This window comes from Macaca thibetana, chromosome 1, assembly GCF_024542745.1.
Source record: "Macaca thibetana thibetana isolate TM-01 chromosome 1, ASM2454274v1, whole genome shotgun sequence".
Lineage (NCBI taxonomy): Eukaryota > Metazoa > Chordata > Mammalia > Primates > Cercopithecidae > Macaca > Macaca thibetana.
Window position 1 is genome coordinate 115888247 of NC_065578.1, and position 19998 is coordinate 115908244.

The window sequence follows — 19998 nt, forward strand, 5'->3', positions numbered from 1 at the left end:
TTCTAGATTAAAGGAGTCTAAAGAGACAGGATAACAAATGTGATGTGTGATCCCTGATTGGATCCTGATTTGAAAGGGAAAGTAACTCTAAAAGGCATGATTGGGACAACTGGGGAAATGTAGGTGATAGCAGTACACTAACGTAAAACCCCAAGCATGCGATAATGGTGCAGTGTGTGGGTAGGTTCTTAGGAGTTACATGTTGAAGTACTCAGGGGAAGTATCCCAATGTCCACACCTTTCCCTCCAATGGCTCAAAAACAACAAAATACACACACACAGAGGAAGAAAACAAATGCTGTCAGACAACTGGCTATCAAGGAAAGGGAATACAAGTGTCCACTGCATGATTCTTAAAACTTCTTATTGATTTGCAGTGTCTCTCAATGAAGAGCTGGGAAAGGGGGAAGTGATGCTAAGGGCTCCATGCACACCTTTCCTTTCCCCTCACATCTGCTCAGGCAGCATGGACACACAGCCCCCAGGTCCGCAGCGCTCACCTGGCTGCAGCACCCTGATCTCCAGCAGGTTGGAGGTCCTCTCCGCCAGCCGTGTCCAGGTGTTGTTGTAGTTCTTCCGCCACAGCTCCGCCACACACTGGTACTTGCCCGCTTCCGTGTCACTGGCTCGGCTGATGCTTAGGCGGACGTTGTTGCTGGACTCGGCCTTCTCGATGGCAGTTCGGGTTCGGAAGCTGGAGGACCTGTCCCCCCACTGGACCCCTCCGTCCCGGGTGAAGGTCACCAAGTCATGGAACTCCACCGTGCCCACCGGCTGGAACCGCCACGTCACCGACACGGGAACCCGGGCAGGGTAGTGGGGTTTGATGATACACTGCAAGTCAAAGGAGTCGCTGTACGTCACTCCCGGTGTCCGGGAGATGGCTGTGACTGCAAAGCCCATTTCTGGAGAGAGAGCAGAGAGATTCAACCAGAGGAGGCCCGTGGCTTTCTCAGGGCAGCGTGACATCAGCAATGGGGCAGCTGGCAAAGCAAGCAAAGTGGAGCAGAGGCTCTCGGGGCCCCTTTTGAACTCTCAGGCTAGTGTTGCTTTTAGTATCCTGCCGAGGCCCAGTCCAAGAGTTTCCAAGACTCCACAGAGAGGCCCACCACAGTTCCCCCTGAGCAGCACTAGCCTAACCCTTCCCAATGAGATCCTTGTGCATTTGCTCCTCCCCTGGAATTAGACACCACAGTCCTCTCGGGGACTGACTGCATGTAGGCAGGGTCGCTCCCAGAAGTCTTGAGATTCCATGAGAAGACAGGAAAAGAAAAGCCCAAAGCCAATTTCCTCCATTGCATAGGAGGTAAACACAACCACACAGCCCCAACACCTCTTTTCCTGGTCCCCGAGCGCACTGGTGCCGAGAAGGGAAGCAGATGGAACTGGCCTCCAGTCCCTCTCCCGCGTCCCTCATGAAATCCAAGAACAAAGCAGGTGGGGACCTCCAGTGGGGTGGGACAATTGTCCTAAATGCAGGGTTCTGCAGTCTCAGCCGCTGTGAGTCTCTCAATATTCCTTATTGAATGGGCAGCACTGCTAAGCCCTAACACTGACTCCTCAATATGAGTACCTCAGAGTTCCTTCAGCCTGGAAATACCGCTTAATATTCATACATTGATCACAATCATAAAGCTAACAGTAGCCAGTATGTATTGAGCACTATCTAGGTGTGAGCATGGTGCCAGCTGCTTTGCTCTCATCATGCTTCACTGAATCCCCAAAACAACCCTGTGGAACAGGCAGGCTCATCATCTCTTCCTGCAGATGTAGAAACTGATGCAGAGAGAGGTTAGATAGATTGCCCAATATCAAGCACTTAGTAAGTCAATGACATAGTCAGTCTCCAACCACATGTAACTGATTCCAGGGGCCTTTTCAGGCTGCTCTACCCACGGAAAGCATAACACAGGGGTTAAAGGCCTAGACTCTGAAGCCAGCAGCCAAGGCTTTGATAACTTCCATTAAACAAGTTACTTAACTTCTCTCTGCCTCTGTTTTCCCATCTGTAAAATGAGTCCCTGTGAAGATTAAATAAATCAGTGTTTGTAAAATATTTCAAATAGTACCTGGCACATGAGATATATTTTGTCAAGTATTTTGTTAAAAAATAAAATAGAAATTAAAAAAAAAGTACTTTAAACTCTGTATGTGAAAGACTGGCCACAGGATGAATCTTTTGGCTTTCTATGGTGAGGTTAGGTTGGCAAATAGGTACAATTTGCTGAAAACTCTGGACCTTCAATTTGGATTTCATAAGCTATCTCTATATACCCTTTAAAAAACTTTACGACACAGAGGCCCATCCTTAAACATGAAGCACCTGTGATGGTTACTGTGCACCTGTGTGTAGTAGGTGTTGCATGAGAGTGGTGTAGGACAGAACCTCAGGGACAGGACCCACAGCAGGTGCTCCTGCCTTCACACCTGAAGGGGAGAGTGCTTCTCCAAGTAAATGACACTGTCTAGTCCTGACACGGGCACATGCCATGGCCACAGAGCACCCAAGCTGCTCTAACTGAACAGTCATAATGGCCCGTTGTACATTTGGGACCCACATCTAATTATACTGATAGGAAAATTCATGTGTGTCATTGTTAACTTTAGACTGAAAAGACAACCTTAATTAGTCCAGAGTGCCCTCCCATTCTTCCTTGTTCAGTCCTTTGGGCCACCTGATTATGGCTCTAGCCAGAGGTATCTCAGTGGTGGAGATCAGGTGAACAGTGATGGCCTCCGGATCCCAGGGCAGAGCCTCTCAGTGCCCCTGGCTGTAAGAACCACCAGACATATGGTGAGTAAGAAAAAACTCAGGGGATAACCTGATACCATAAATTACTTCTAGAGAAACAATCCTCATAACTCGAATCACTCATCAGACATTCCTAACCTTCCAGGATGGTAAAAAAAAAACAAAAAACAAAAAACTACCAGTACTGGACATCCAAAAGTTGCCCCCCAAGTTCCACTTCACTGGGTCCACACAGTGCTGAGTATGGACACAGGAACTGAGCTAATCAGGAAACACAATCACTGGAAGAAGTTTCTAAGACAGAAATCTGAGCTGTATAATTACTGCAAAAAGCAGGTCAATCTTTAGGACTAAGCTTTAGAAAATAAATGTAATTCTAATCTCAGAGGGGTAAGAAAATGGAGGACTCTGTTAACAACAAAAACCACTTGGGGCTGCCATCTTTACTGGGAGTATCCAAAAGCACCACCATCCCTACCTGCAAGGAAAGCGGTGACACAGTCCCAGGGAGTGGGACATAACGTTGCTGAGGACAACCGATGTCACATAACAAGTTTCTTTCCCAGCAAAGCCACAGACTGGTCGTTTAAAATTTAATATACTGATTCTATCCAGGCAGGTAAATGTTGATAGAAGCCTCTTTACCCTATGAGAAGCAAATCTAATCTTCTTTGGTTTTAGCAAATCTCAAGGTATCTTTTCATTCCATGCTAATGAGGGAATAGCTTTGTTAGGTATGGACCCCACTGAGTAGTAGAAACTTGTAGGCTTAGGCAAAGTATTTAACGTGTCTCGGTCTCAGTTTCCTCCATAAAATGAAAGTGTCTGTCACTTGGCTAGGTGGGGATTCAATGGGACAACTAAGTTTAAGTGTTAAGGATCAGCCAGGAACATAGTAAATGCTAAATAAATGCCAACAGGTGATTCTGTACCCTTCTCTGCTCACTTTCAGGAAGGCTGGCCCCTGGGCAACAGGGCAGGAAAGACATGCCACACAGTGCTCAGTCCCTCTGCTCTCTTGAAGGCCAGGATGGCAGTGGCCACGTTTCTCTACCTGGGGCCACCACTTTGGTTGGGTGGGTTCCCTAACCTGGATGGACTTCTGATAACATCACTCCCTCCCAGCCAGACTAGGAGTAGTCACAGCTCCCAGCTATTGCTATCCCTCAGGAGCCCATCATCCACTGTGGGTCCCTTAGACCCTGCTAGCACCATCTTAATTAATTAAACTCTTATAAGAAACAAAATAGACATAAAGGAAAGTACTTTAACCTCTATATGTGAAAGACTGGCCACAGTTTCCTGCTAGAACTCTGACAAAAGTCAGGATAAGGTGTTTGACACTGAAGCAGTCTCCATGCCAGACCCACCGCCAGTCCCACCGCTCACTCACCAAGAGCTGTGATGGAGATGGGAGTGCTGGCCCGGCGCTCCCCAACAATCTGCCACTCGCCATCCACCGCCCGCACCCATTCAGTCACGTGGCATTCATACTGGCCCTCGTCCTCCTTCCTGCTGTTGAAGATGCCCAGGCTGAACGAGTTGGGCTGCACCTGCTCCATCTGGATGCCCCCAAAGCTGCTGCGCTCCCAGTAGGACGAGCCTGGCTGCACGGTGCCATCCCGGTCTAGCCACATGATATTGCTGCGGCGGTTCTGCCTGTCCACGAGCTGCCAGATGACAGAGAAGCGACCCTGCGGCCTGCCTGCCGTGCGGACGCTGCAGGAGAAGTGCAGGTCCTCGCCCTCAAGGATGACGCTGGCATTGCTGGCCACCTCCACGGAGATGCTGCTCTCTAGGAAGAGGGAGAGAGAAACACACTGGAGGCTTTAACGGTCTCCACGGCGCCCTCCCCACAGAGGAAACAGGAGGAGGGGTGCAAATGGAATCACATTCAGGTACGGTGAGCCTCGGAGGGTCAAAAACACTCTGACACTAGCTGCTGCAAGCCCTGGCTGGCTCTGGGCGTCGCTCCCTGGGATTTTAGATCTGATCATCTAGGATGTTCTTTGCCGTGTGCAGAGGACTGGGATAACAAGGTTCTAAGACCTGAGACTGAATAAGAACCTAAGAAATACAACATAGTGGCATGATGTTCAGGGCATAAAACAATTTATCGGGTAATCTATTCAGCTGGAGTTCCAGGTTTTTCAAGTTGAATCTTCAGCAAGACGAGTAACTCCAAAATCCTACTTCACTTCACTCTTCCTACCATTCGGTACTCCAGCAGTCAAATAAAAGCTGAACATTCATAATGTGCCATTTGAGTCCTTCAGGACAATTTAGTAAATAGGAAAAAAAAAAAAACCCGATAGGAAGTATTTGGACGATAACGTGTGCTTAAGTGTGGGCAATAAGGGAGCACAGATGGTCTAGTTTTGCAGAGTGCGTGAGGAGCGGGCTTTCATTCTTTCATTAACACACAGGAATAAAACAAAGCCAGCAGCTCGTCATCCACCACTCTCCCGCCTGTCTAGTCAACCCTGGGGCTCCTTTGCTCTCTGTCTAGAAACATTCTGTAAATCAAAAGTTTGGGATAAGGATTCCACTCCCTTCCCTGTCTCATCTAGCCTCTGCTGCTCACTTAACTATCTGAATTCACTCAATCGAGTTATTTAAACTCGACATGCCTCAGCCTCTTCTTCTGTAAGACAGAGAGCTACCTTTAATTGCAGAATTCTTTAAATATTACAAAGTAAATGAGATGACACGTAGATTCACCTAACACACAGTAGGTTTTCATAAACTGGTCATCATGATCATGATTAATTTTACTATTCCCCATAACTCTTTGTTTTTATAACCATCACAGAGAGCCTAATTGTTTTAATTATGCATATAGTATTTTGTATAATTATCTATATGGAATTCAGAAGGCCCGTAAGTATTAAAGAACACAAAGTAACTAATTTGGCTCCAATTTTTGGGTACCACCCACATGAAATACATGCAATAATTTTAAACCAATTAATTAAATCAAATCCCAGATTTTAAGAGGCACACCCAATTACCAAGAGAAAACACACACATACACATAACAATGCATTTGAATCAAAGCTTATCTCTCCTTTATTTCCCCAACAGGCCGAAACAAAGACGAGCACAGAGACTCAGCATGTAGCTCTTATTATATCGAGGATGCCTGCTACCCATTCTGGATTTGCTTGTTTTATGTGAAAAATAAAAGGTGTGGATAGGGCAGGGAATAGCAATTTTCCCAGGAGGGCAACCTCCCCCAGGAGTCATACCAGGACGATTCACAGAGATGATCAGGCTCCTGAACCGTCACCATGTATAGCACTAATGGTTAAGAGGATGGATTTGGAAACTTCCTAACTCTGTAATCCTGTGGTTCTTCCTTAACCTACCAAAGCTCTCATTTCCAATGTGCAAAATGGAGATACTAATAGTGCCTACTTCTTAGGGCATGACATTGAGAGGATTAGATGAGGTAATTATTTTTCCTCATCATTAATAACAACAATATTCCTCTTTAGATTAAAGACTCATCCCCACTGTTATCAATTCAAAATAAGGGATTAAAAGGGCAACTTCAGCATCAAGGAAGAAAATTCTTTCACTTGTCTTAAGCAGAAGAATGACTTGTAGGACCTCACTCCCATCCACTACTGTCATCCCAGTGGACGCTTATGCACGTCCTGGCTCATTTATTGTAAGGGCTACTGTTTGGTGGTGCTCTGTTGCTTGAGCAAGCCTGGAAAACCCACATAGTTAGCATGTGGGGCTACAAGAAGAAATGTTATTTTATTATAGCAGCTGAGGCAAAGGCAACTACAGACCTAGTGCCTCACTACCCACTAACACTATTTACGGGGATTTCCAGGCCTGAGACAAGGCAGCTGACAATTTTAAACTCTCTGGATTAAGTGAAAACTAGGACAGAACTAATGAAAAACTGAGTACACGTTCACAAATGAAATTTCAAATCAGGAGGTTGATGGTGTAGCACAGGCTAAGCGCAGGGCGGTGGGTTTGGAGTTAGAAGCAAATATTTCCTAATGCAATGCAAGCTCAACCACTAATTGAACAATCAGCTCTGTCACTTCCTGTGTGGTGCTCTGATTTCTTCATTCATTAGGCGGATATCATATTGGCCTCTACAAGGATTTAAGAGGTGGGAGCGGAGAAGGAGATGATATATGCAGAAGCACTTTGGTCTCTTTGGAGGAAAAGCGCCATTAAAATCCAAGGCATTATCACCATTACCGATGTGATTGTTGTTGTTCTTCGGTAGACTTACCCAAGTGGCCTTGGGACAGGATCTGGTGGTGCTGGGGGACTTTAACTACCCAGTTATCTGCTGGAAAAGCAATATAGCAGGCCACAGATCATCAAACAAGTTCTTAGAAGGGGTTGGGGGAAATCTTAGTACAAAAAATATAGGAAGTAAACAGCGTGGCTGCCCTTCACTTGATCCTTAGAAAACAATGAGGAATTAGTTGCAGATTTAAAAGTAGAGAGTCCGTGGTTAAGGCAAGCACAGACTGACAGGAAAATAGTAAAGACAGTGGGCATTCAATTCAATAATTTCAATTGTACAGTATTCAGCGAGCACCTACTCTATGCAAAGCACCATGCTAGGCATTGCAGTGGGGGGGAAAGGCTAAGAAACAAAAGAATTTCAAGATAATTAGACATGTATGTGTATGGTTTTTAACAAAATAATAATAAGCATAAAAGAAAACAATCCAGTTGATGAGAAAAGAAGAAAAGAGTGGCAAGAGGACAAGATGACCCCTGTGGCTACTTTTTACTTCACACTTGAAGAGAAATCTTTTCAATATTAAAACATATAAACAAAAATGTAAAGGAAATTATTACAAGGCTTAGAGAAAGAATAGTTTGAGCAGCTGAGAAAAGGTTAAAGGTTAGTCTTAAAACTTTACCATTTGTTTAAAATCAGAGCATTATAAGTTTTTATTCTTTTTACTAAAAACGTAACTATGGGAGAATGAGATTAATAAGAATATCTTGATAATATGAATGTTTAAACACAACACAAGCAAACATCAGTAGTTTCTGGAATCCCTAGCAATGGCCGCTACCCACCCACACAAGGCCAGTCTACATGGAAGCTGGGAGCCCACTGAGGCAGCCTCAGAAATCAGCTAAGCTTAAAAGGCTATGCTCCAGGAAGATGTGAGAGGTCCCACCCACTGACGTTTAGAAATGCAATTTCAACAGGGAAGAGCCATTTAGGGAAATGCCAGCCTTTATACCTGAAAAACCCAGATGGCAAATTCTTAATAATATACTTTATGATTTAAAATCCTCCCATAAAAGATCAATTCTCCTTAAGTGAGATTTCAAGGCAGGCATCTACCTACTTCTTCTGGGACTTGATTCCCACACAGGAGCAAACAGTTTTCTGGGATTCCTGGTTTCCCTCCAAGCTGAGCTGGCACTGCTTGTGTATGCACAGGGCTGCTAGCACTCAGATAGGCCTATGCCCAGCCCTGGCCTGCCAACACACCCCTGATCCTGATCCTCTGCTATGGGGAGCCTGCTAACTGTAGGCAGGTGGGCTACACAGGGAAGAGAGGCTCAACGGTTTTCCCCCAGCTCTGCATTACCTCAAGGGTTCCTTACACCTGCCCTCCCCTCACCCTCCCCATGCTATTCTCTTTCCCCTACCTCTCCTAAATCATGCTGAGCCAAAGGAGAAGAACGCAGCACATCTCTCTACTTACTAAGGGGGAGGACTATGATGGGGATGTTCTTGGGACGCTTGCTCTCCTTGTCAATGAATTCCCCGGTCACGGTTTTCTCTCGCTCAGTCACCCGGCAGTTGTATTTCCCGCTATCTTCCTGGCGGAGGTGGTAGATCTTCAGCACAAAGACACTGTCGCTCTCTTTGGCCACTTTAAGCTGTCCCCTGGCTTCCCGGTGAGCAAATTCACTGTTGAGGACAGGCACAGCGTTAGGGCCCATGGTGGCGATGAGCGAGCTGTTGAAGGCCCAGGAGACAGCAAAGTAACGGTCGGGGACATTCTGAGCCTCCAGGATGCATCTGAACTCCACCGGCTCTCCCACTGTGTGCAACCGCTTCTCTGTTTCCAGCCGAACAGTGAATTCTTTGTCTGAGAGAACAAGTTAGAAAAGAGACATATCCTGGGTAAATGAGGGCCCCAGCCAAGTAAACCACATCAGCACATTCCCACTACCCTTCCTCTTCTTTACAATACTAACCGCGGGGAGGACCACAGTGCTTAGCTTGTGAGAAAAATAACTCAGACCCAGGTTCTCTGAGGCCTAGAGAAACCTCTGAATATCACAGAGATTTCAAAACTAGTTCAGCCCAGACGGTCTAAGCAAACTGTTACCCCAGTGAAGACCAATGGGGATCAGTCGGAAGCTTTAGATATCTTAGATGAGACCCCCAGGTCAGTGAGAAGCTACTAATATCACTCGAATGGTAGATTACAAAGATATAGCCTTGATATATGCACCCAGAACTCTGTTTAAGCAACAGCATTATAAACATTTTCAGCAGATATTGTAAGACTCACCCCACTGAGGTCTGTGGGAGAAAACTACAGAGCGGCCTAGGTGCTGGCCCAATCCTAACAAATGCTCAAGGATGACTATATTAAAATTCCCTCTCTAGCCCCCGCCATATGAATACTAGAAATAAGATGTAAGTATGACAAAACCTAACAGAATTACACAGAAAAAAATGAAAACAAATGTCTGTTCACTAGTTTACCACCTGTCAGACCAAATCTTCAGGCAGATTTCAGTGGTAGTAGGTACTTTCCCACCGAAGTACCTACTAAGTACTTTTACTTTAGTAGGAAAGTACCTACTTTAGTGGGAAAGTACCTACTAAGTACTCACGTCTGGTTAAACCTTAGTAGGTACTTTCCCACTTAGTAAGTACTTAGTAGGTACTTTAGTGGGAAAGTACCTACTTACGCTGAAAGCCAAGCAGCCTGTGAAATGATTACCAAACCCAAGCAACCTCCAAAGAGCTAGGTGTTTTTTTAATTTTTATTTATTAATTTTTAAATGTTTATTTATTTACTTATTTATCGTGACAGGGTCTCGCTCTGTTGCCCAGGCTGGAGTGTAGTGGCATGATCATGGTTCACTGCAGCCTCGACTTCCCAGGCTCCAGCCATCCTCCCACCTTAGCCTCCCGAGTACCCACCACATCCGGCTAATTTTTGTTGAGCTGGGTGTTTAACCAGGCACGAGGGGGTGACCAAAGAGGGGCTCATCACCACTAAGAGCATCACCACAACCTGTGTACCAGTGTACAGTGGCTATTAATCTCATGAGATAGCTATCGTATCTCATAGGCACCCAGGGCAGAAGTCGGGGGAAGAAAACGGAGTTAAGGGTTAGAGACTGGAGCTGTGACCACCGCCCAGTTCTAGCTCTGTTCCTCTAAAAAGAACACTGAGGGGGCAAAATCCCATGGCACAGACGTTTGAATTCCATGTGGAGTCATTAGCTCCAACCTTGCCTGCCTTCCCTAGACTGGCATTTCTAGCCTTTCCCACTGTCTTCAAGATCTTGCCCATTCATCCCGTCCTAGGCGCTCTTCAAGCAGATGAGGATTCTGTTTCCCAAGAAAACATAAGAATCACACATGAGCGGCATCCACATTCCTCTTTTCCAGCCCCAGCTCAGTTTTACCCCTCCCACTCCTCAGGCTCTCCAGCCCCTCCCCTCCTACATAGGCTGGTGTCCTGCTGCAAACACCCCTTTTTTCCAGTGACCTAACCACTTCCTCTAGCAGCCAAACTTCCTGACAGGGAAAACCACCTCATCAACTCCAGGGCCTCCCCTCCAATGAAGTAGCTGCTGTCACAGCTTCCAGCTCCCAAGGGACAAGTCTTAAGAGGCATGGATTGAAGGAAGCACATTTCTCTCTGCCACCATCTGCCTAGATGCACACACCCGTATGGGACAGTGCTCGTGTTATCTGCTGGATATTATCTCTCAGGTCAACCCAATTATTTATAACCCGACATCAATGACAGAAAAGCACTCGTTCCACATAAACACCACTGGAGCTGTGCAAGGGGTACCCTAGACCTCAGACCTTTCCACTGCTCTACGTTAGCCTGGCTGTAACTCTGGCTTTCTTCTTTCAGCAGCCAAAGACGCTTCTCATCTCAGGGGAATCCCCCCATGCTGTGGTGACATCTTCATGTTCCCAGGTTGAAGACACAAGATTTACAGTACATCACCCCCGTTTCTGCCCTTGGTTATGCCCAGTCAATTACATCTCTAGAAACTGACCTGTGCTTTTTCCAATACCCCTTCCACTTCAACTCACTGAAATTAGGCTTCACTGACAGCAAATGTCACGAATGATCCACCCTTTCCCTACCCGCATCCCAACCAAAGGCTTTCCTCAAGTGGGTTGAGGCCTCTGAGCCTGCTCCATGATACCTTCCCTCCTGCTCCTCTTCTTGCTGGCCTGCCCACTCTGTTCCACACTCTCTCTCACCTGCTTCTCTGATCACCTTACTGCTACTGTTCTCCCAGGCCCTGTCCCATTTTTACCCCATGGGTTCTTCTGGGGCCCTGATCACTCTCAGGCCCAGTCTCTGAGCCCCAGACCCCTATGTCTGAGGACTCAATGGGTGTTTCGCATACTAAGTATCTCTATCAGAGTCTACCTGATGGATGGGCTCTTTCATTAGAATTTACAAACACAAAAGACAGCCAATGCTGCCACAAATGCAAAGGTCCCGCATGTCCTCATTATTGTTCCTTCCCTTCCACAGTTCAAGGAACCCCCGGAGCCCCAGCCCTAGCCCCTGGGCTTCTAGCCAGTTGGACCCCTCCTTCCACTGTGCTCTTTATTCTTTCGCCTCTGGCACCCACTGACCTAGCCATAGCTCTTATTAGCTCTTTTCTACCTGGTCTCTTGACTTCAGACCCAATGGATTTAATCAACCTCCAGGTGGCCTCCATGGGTTTTTCTTTCTGAAACCCTGATCTGATTGTGTTACTCCCTGCTTAAAAATCTCTACCTCCTCTCCAACCATCTGCAGCAGAGGTTTTCAAACTATTAAGAAGAGGACAAAGGAAGGGGACTTTTTAGTCATATAAAATCTTTTGCCACCCAACATAGAAAACATTCAGTTGAAGCAAGTGGGGGACCACCCAGGCCCTCTCATGCCTTCTCCCTGAACTCCTGGGCGTGCACAAATGCACATGAACACCCACGCACACCCATGTCTAACCTCCTAGGCACCTTTAAGGGGCTCCCAGGATTCCAAGAACAGCTTGAAAACTCTTGGCCCACAGAGTCAAGCCCCAGCTCTACACTACAGCATTTGGGGCTTCCAGCTGCCTTTCTTCTCATCACGCACATCCAGAACTCAACATCCGGAACTAGTCATACTTGACTTCTTTCTGCTTGCCAAACATATCAAACACTTTTGTACTTTTATGCTTCTCTTCCTGCTGACTCCTTAAGCTTCCAGACTCAGTTCAAGTCAAGAAACTTATTGGCGTTCCTGGATTTGTCTTATCAACCATCCCATTCAGAGAAAACTTATGGTTGCAAGAACACTTCCTATTTCCGGTATTCCCAGAGCACTCTATACAAATGCTATCAATGCACTTAGCACATTCTACTTGGTCATTGGTTCTCAGGTCTGCCTAAGTGCAAGGACCAGTGCTAGTCATCTTTGAAGCCCCTAATGCCTATCACCACCACACCTTCAATGCTGTGGAGACTAACTACACGTTTACTGAAACGAACTAAGAGAAGGGTAGAGTTGGAGATGCAACAGCTGAACCTAAGCAGCACAGGAATGCAGAGTGAAGTCATCAACTTTTTTTGCACTTAGTTTTCCATCTGCTGGCTTAGTCTAGATACATTTTCAGGGTAAACTCAAAAAGTTCTAATTCCAAATTGGTAAGATTAAAATAAAGAAGATTAACCGATGCAACCTAATTTAAAAGCATTAAGACTCAAAATTTGGCCCAAACTTTTGAAGCTGATCTTAGAACTATCCAGGAAGGGAAAGGATAAATATAAAGTAAAGCCCCTTGGATAGATTTTTTAATACTGAAAGATCCACAAGCTGCTAAATGTCCTACAGAGCAGATAAAGTGCTCCCCATCCGGGAACCCAACCCCTATGGTAAAAGATCTCACATACATTAGATGACTTATTAAAATGATGTCCAGAGAATTGCTTCTGCCCTAGAAGCTTTGCTTGAAAAAAATGTAGATAGCAGAAGAATTACCTGGGAAGTGTGCCGGAAATCCAGCTTCCCAGGTCCCATCCCAGGAGCCTCCAAATGAAGACTTCTGGGATGAAGCCCCAAAATGTGTACTGTTAGCTGAGTCTGAAGCATTACTCTAGAATGGCAGAGAAAGTATGCAAAGACCCAGACAACTGACTGCGGCAAATGGGACAGGGAGTCCAAGAGACAGGTCCTGAAGAGGGACCCCACCTGTACTGGGACTCCCCAGCTCATTTCCCAAAAGCCACACCTCCACTCACTCACCAGAACCACCACAGTCCTCACCAGAAGTGAGCAACCGCACAAGGAAAGGCTTTCAAGCCACTCATCGCAACTTAGTGATGGCACAACAGCCACGCTCCACCAAAGCTGGGGGAACTGAAGGCCCATGTGAGAACCTGCCCTCAGCCCAGCAGAGGCAGCCAGCGACAGCCATCAGCTTTGGCCTGGAGCTTGGTGGGCTCAGGAACCTGGGGAGATAGAGTCTGGGACCACAGGAGATACCAAGAGGAGCCAGGGCCCTAGGGTTTCAGCTGGCTATGCCACCATCATTTTGCCTTAGCTCTAAAGACATCACACAACCTCCTCAGGACCCCTTCCAGGCCTTAAGAAAACATCTAGAGTGGAAACTGGTACTCTCAGACTGGCCTTATCAACATGCCCTATGACTCCTCCTGAGCCCCAACATAAAGTAATCTGCATTCAGCATCCTCACCTGCAAAATAGAAATACTACCACCTACTCACCTCACAGAACGTCTGGGAGATGGTGAAGTAATATGTGATAAAGTATTTTGGAAATTACAAAATATCACCAAAGACTATTACTAGATAAAAAATAATAATTTATGACAAAACTTCTCTAGTTCATAATGTTAGACCTTGGATGGAAGTCTCATTATCTCAAATGTCTTCTGCAAATGAAACCAGATGGGCACCTGAGGAAAGCAACATCATTAAAAGGGGCAGCAACTGTGGCTAATGGGAATGAAAACCCAGAGTTTTAAAATACAAATAGTTTCTCAGAAATCTCCCAATTTTTAACATGAGTTTCTAATTCAAAAAAGTGTAAACACCATGTAGGTCAGAGAAAGCATGTCTCTAAGCAGGATTCAGTCTGTGCAGCACCTGCCTGTGACTCAGGTCTTAGGATACCCCTGTCCTGCACATCCCTCAGCTCCCTCCAGCTGCACAGGAGATCAGTTTTAACTTCACATGAAAACCAGCTGTCCTGGTAGAGGCCCCCAAAGAAGGAGTCTCCACATCCTCCCAGTATCTGACAGCCTTCACCACCAGGTAAAGGACAGGACAAGAGGCTCAGAGAGACTGACCAGTTGGCTGGACGTTGACCACGGCTCCCTCGGAACGCTTTCGGGTCATAGCATACCATGACCCATCCGGATCCTGGATCCACTCAGCAGCCTCGCAGTAGAACTCGCCCTGGTCGGAAGGCTGCAGGTGGAAGATGGTGAGGCGGAAGGTGGTCCTCCCCAGCTTGTCCAGCCGCACCTCCCCCAGGCTCTGCCTCTGGGCATATTCGCTGCTGGAGTGAAGCATGAAATCTCGGCTCAGGGAGATGACCTCCACGGGCTTCTCGCCACCTTTCTGCCGGAGCCAGGCCACAGACAGGTGGCTGTGCTGAACGGTCTCCGAGGTCACCTCACAAGTGAGCTCCAGCGGGTCCTGCTCCACTCTGTGCAGAGTCTGGGGCATGGCAGTGGTCTGCAGGGAGTCTGGGATCACTGCAACACAGAAATGTCCCGAGAGTGCAGTCACAAAGCCACAGAATCTGAGACTCCCAGGGCCTAAGCTCCCATTCCATGCAGGCGTCACTGCCCTGCATCTCTAACAGTCATCCTTGAACCATCCATTCAAGGTCACAGACAGCCCCAAATGCACATAAACAGAAAGTTTTCTGTTTGGATTTGGAAATGCATTATTTTGGTGCTTACACCTACCTGTTTGGTATTTTAATAACACTTGGATGAAACATGGGGTGTATTTCATATTATATAATAAATGAACTCCCTGAAAATACTGTCTTTAAACAATTGTCTCACAGGTCAAATAACATTTGTTGTTCATTCTGGCACTGCTTTGAGATACTTTAACTTCACTTCTGACTGATCCTCAAATGGAAATGCCTCCTGGAACTTTTAGTTTTACATTTCTATACAACATCCTTATTTTCCCCTTTCTCTCCTTCCCACATCCCAATTCTGTAACTTACTTCAGCAGTACAGCCCCAGGAAGACAATTTTTTTAAAAAAACCATTTTTGGCAGAAAAAAATCATCATCATACCCTATTTTTAGTATGTTTAATTTTCGCGTAATTCATCCATCAAGGGGTCCTCACTGGAAGGAAGCCACAGTCTGGAGAGATTCCGGCAAGAGAAGAGATTTTCTCTGTGATCTCTTGGTCAGAATCATACCCTGATCCTTGCTTGCATCTTTCTGGAGATTAAATAGCACCACCTCTTTGTCTGATGAGAGTACCTTAGTCACAACTAGTATGTGCTTTCTCCCTGTTCTCACCCAAGGATTGGGTCTTAAAGGTCTCCTGCTGGGAACGGCCGAGTGCGGTGGCTCCCACCTATAATCCCAACACTTTGGGAGGCTGAGGGAGGCGGATCACCTGAGGTCGGGAGTTCAAGACCAGCCTGACCAACATGGAGAAACCCCGTCTCTACTAAAAACACAAAATTAGCTCAGTGTGGTAATGCATGCCTGTAATCCCAGCTACTCGGGAGGCTGCAGCAGGAGAATTGCTTAAACCCAAGAGGTGGAGGTTGCAGTGAGCCAAGATTGCACCATTGCAGTCCAGCCTGGGCAACAAGAGCAAAACTCCATCTCACACACACACACACACACACACACACACACACACACACACACACACACACACAGGTCTCCTGCTGGGACATAGACTTGTTAGAGAAAGAAAAAGGAAAACCCATTGCTTAATTGTGATAATAAAAACTAGAAATTAAGATAGGCAGAAAAACAGAACAGCCTTGATATGGTTAACCCTTTGACACTGACAAACACTATGACCAGGGCTGCCCACATTGGAAGCTCCTGCATCCCTCTTCTTCATGTTTCCTTCAGCATTAAGGAGCAACAAGGGAGATAGCCAGTTCATAGTGCTTACGCATGGAGCCAAAGGACCTGCAATGTACGAGGTCTGAGCAAGGACCCACAGCCACATGTGCTTCCTGCTTCAGCAGTGCCCCGTGGGTCTCAGAGCTGCCCAAAGGCCTATCCTTCTGAGAGGTTTCTCCTCTCTTCCAACTGATGTCATACGTCTCATCTTCCTTGTCATTCAGATCATCAACCACAAACATCTTGCCTTATATTTTCATATCCCTTTTCACCAGTTACAGTGTTAACTTATGAAATTCTTAACATCTGCATTAGACCTTTTTAAAGTTTCACCCTCAACCACCTATTAGTAAACTAAAGAAATTTAGTTTACTTGTGCTATCTGTTGACCCCTAAAATATGTGGGGATTTTGGGGACTTTTTTAAAGTCAAATGCATGGCATAAAGCAAAATTACACTACTAAAGAACTGAGTCAGGCCAGATGTGGGCCATGCGAAGACAGCATCTCCTTACCCACTAGGTTCATCTTTGCACTGTAACTCCCAAAGTATTGCTTATCAGTGCTGGGTGTGTGGCATTCATACTCCCCGGCATCCCGGGCCTGAAGATCTGTGATGTGCAATAGGGTTGAGTTCCCCTGGACTCTTTCTATGAAGATCTTCCCTCCGCGGACGCGCTGGGTGTAGATGGCATAGGGGAAGGAAGAGTCCACGGTGCTGACGATCTGCACCTCTCGCTCTGGAGATGAAGGCAGGTAAATGGACCACTGGAAATTCTGCTCCGAAGGTCCCTGGTAGCCACTCACATTGCACCAGATGGTGATGTGGGAGCCCTCCGTGCGGTACAAGGGTCCTTCCTGAACGGTGACCTGCCGCTGTGCTGACACCACACCTACGAGGGAGAGAAAACACAGGCAACATGCTCACTCACTTCTCAGACCAAAATGCAAAGTAGGCAGCAGTCTCCAAAGGGTTTGTTATTTGTGTGACATGATAATAATATAAATAGCTTACTGGCCCTTTCAAAGGCGCTCTGTGATTTATAAATATTAATTAAAACACTCTGTGGTAAAGCACGGTCCCTAATTTGCATATATGGGAATTTGATCATGCCAAGATGTGCTTTTGTTACTTATTCAACAGCTGACCCTTGGGAATTTCATTTAGTCCCTCTATTTGTCATTTATGTGGCAGTTTTATATCTATTTATTAATGCTGTTTATAAAGTTTTTAATAAAACGAGCAGGAAAAGTTGAATCCTTGGCACAAATTCAGATGAAAACAAATAAAAGCAACCGTCTAGAAATCTGGTTGAAATTAAATGCTTCTTCCTTGGTCCGAGCGTTGGTGGGAGGGAGTCCTGGGAGCACCTTTTTTCTGGTGCCACACCCTTCGTTTTCCCATGTGGCTGCTCCCCTATACCACTCCCAAGGAGCATTCCTTAGTTTCTCTTCCCTCCATAAACAGAGGCAGAGCTGAGCTCCTGCAGACTGCTATCGTTTTAAGCTGAGCACGCCCAAATACTAATGTGAAGGGCTGAAGCAGATCCCTGATGCCCAGACTCCCACAAATTGACAAAGGGGACAGTGCCCAGCTAAACCTATGACAAGGACAGTCAGGCTACCCTTGAGTTTCCCACTCAGATTCCCCCGCTGACCTACTGCCTTCTGGCTGAGATAGCGTTCTCCAAGGTCACTCTGCCTGCCTTCTCCATGTTCTTCTTAAAGTGGCATGGTGAGTTTAATTTCTCATTTCATGCCAACTCAACACTGATTGTGCCTGGGTCACTCAGAAGGTGGGAGGGGGCACACCCCTGCCTCTCCCTTTCGGCAGAGGTCACGCACTGCAGGTTGTGAAAAGTGCAGGTGAGTTCTAGGCACAGCTTTGCCACCAATTAGAGCTGGTTGTGTCATCTCAAACAAGTTGCTTTTCTTCTCCAGACCTTGATCTCCTCATCTATCAAATGATTTCTAAGAAGAAGGCTTTGGAGAGGACTAGCATGGGTTCCGATGCTGGCTTTGTCATTTATTAACTGTGATCTTGGATAAGCTACTTAACCTCTCTAAGCCTCAGTTTTCTCATCTGTAAGATGGGGATAATAATGTGTGCATCATAGGGTTATTGAGAAGATCTAATAACATCTGTAAAGCCCCTAGCACACAGCCTAGCCCACAATCAGTCCTCAGTAAAGAGCTGCTGGCTAAGATATCTTTTGGCTGGAACATTCTGTGGCTCTGGATCCATAGAGGACAGGATTTGGCCAATGACTGCTTAAGGACATTTCAAAGGCCTCTTGACAATGACACCATCACTGGGCCGCCCATGTCCTCCCACAGCTGCAGCCCATTCTTGTGATAGCTTCCCTTTTCCCCCACAAATGGGAATGGCGGCTGCCCCGGCTATGCCTATCTGAAGTGGATCCAGCTGGTGAACAGCCGGGACAGCTCGAATACTAGTGGAGTGAAGCTCTCAGCCCAGCTCAGCAGGGTACTGTGCCTCGGTGTAAGCTGATCTAATCTGCAAGATGACAGACCTCAAAACGGCCCATACAATGAAACGCCCATGGCTCGCAAAACTTTAATTCACGCAGAACCTTTCCTCACAAACAAAATCTTACACAGAACCCATCCTGGCTTCAGCAGAATCAGGAAAAATAAAAAATTGGCAGGGGAAGGAAACAGAACAAGTGGTATGTGAATTTATTTGATATATTCTGGTTGATGGCATTAATTATGATATTTAAAGTCACCATGAGGACAACTCTTTAGTAATATCAGTATGTTAAAATATGCTGTATAACATTTTCGCTATATGTAGTCATGCACTGAGTAACATTTCAGTCAATGAGGAAACACATGTACAACAGTTATCCTGTAAGATTATAACAGAGCATATATAGAGATCTAGTATATGGCACTTAATATTGGCATGGCAGATCAAGTAGGGGAAATGACTGATATTCAGTAACAGTGCTGGGACATTTGATTTTCCATATGAAAATGTATAAATGAAAATATATATCCCATCTAGGTTTGTTAAAATACACCCTGTGATGTTCACACAGGATGAAATTGCCTAATGATGCATTTCTCAAAACATATCCCCATCATTAAGTGACCCATGACTGTATATATACACACACACATATATGGTGACATTTGAATCAAATATTTGCAGTATTCCTGAAACACAGAACATTTTGCAAACAATTTAACTACATTCATAACATTAGGTATCCTGTGAATTGCAGTGTTCTGTGACAGAGCAACTACAACCAACCCCCATCCATCTCCTGCAAAGAAGGCTGGAGGCAGGTCAGGGTACACCAGCATCTTCAAGGACTGCTTCTCAATCCTGGACCTACATTGGAATCACCTGGGGAGCTTTTAAAACCTAACAGTGCCTGGACCCCACCTGACATAACTGGTCTTAGGACTAATTAGGATTATTTTTAAAGCTCCACAGATGATTAAAATCAGGTGTAGCAAAGCACTGTTACTTTAAAGTGTCTCTACCTACATGGTGCCAGCGAAGTGCTCAAATGAAATATCTTAAGGCTCTCACTAGCTTTAAGCTTCTCTCTTTGGTAGAGACCCAATCCCTGGTTCAAGAAAGTTTCATTCTCCTCTAGTCTTCCCCAGTGCAAAAGAAAACAGCTGAGACCCATCAGATACTGGCTCTTGTGATGCAATAATGAGTTTAACCAGAATGCATCCTATTTACAGACTTTACAAAGGCACTTGGCCAGCGGATCATCAACGTCCTCCCCACCCAAAGATAAACAGTGTTAAGTGGCCTGAATGAGCCAGGACAGCAGGGTCAAATCAACTTGCCTAGGCCGGAAGCAGGTTATAAACAACCTGGACAAATAACTAACTACTGGACTGCACTTCAACCACACACATT

General features: G+C 45.9%; 1 protein-coding gene across 2 annotated transcripts in view; it reads right to left on the reverse strand.

Annotated features, from left to right (window-relative positions):
• The window catches only part of IGSF3 (immunoglobulin superfamily member 3), a 93347-nt gene that overhangs the window by 24986 nt on the left and 48363 nt on the right, over nucleotides 1-19998 (reverse strand). The window contains exons 3-8 of one of the 2 annotated variants that reach the window (XM_050747988.1): nucleotides 16607-16984; nucleotides 14321-14731; nucleotides 8464-8853; nucleotides 7014-7073; nucleotides 4146-4547; nucleotides 501-905 (exon numbers count right to left, since the gene is read on the reverse strand). In XM_050747988.1, the coding sequence (XP_050603945.1) occupies nucleotides 501-905; nucleotides 4146-4547; nucleotides 7014-7073; nucleotides 8464-8853; nucleotides 14321-14731; nucleotides 16607-16984 (2046 nt within the window). The remainder of the gene's footprint in view (nucleotides 1-500; nucleotides 906-4145; nucleotides 4548-7013; nucleotides 7074-8463; nucleotides 8854-14320; nucleotides 14732-16606; nucleotides 16985-19998) is intronic. The other variant, XM_050747997.1, reaches the window with a different exon arrangement.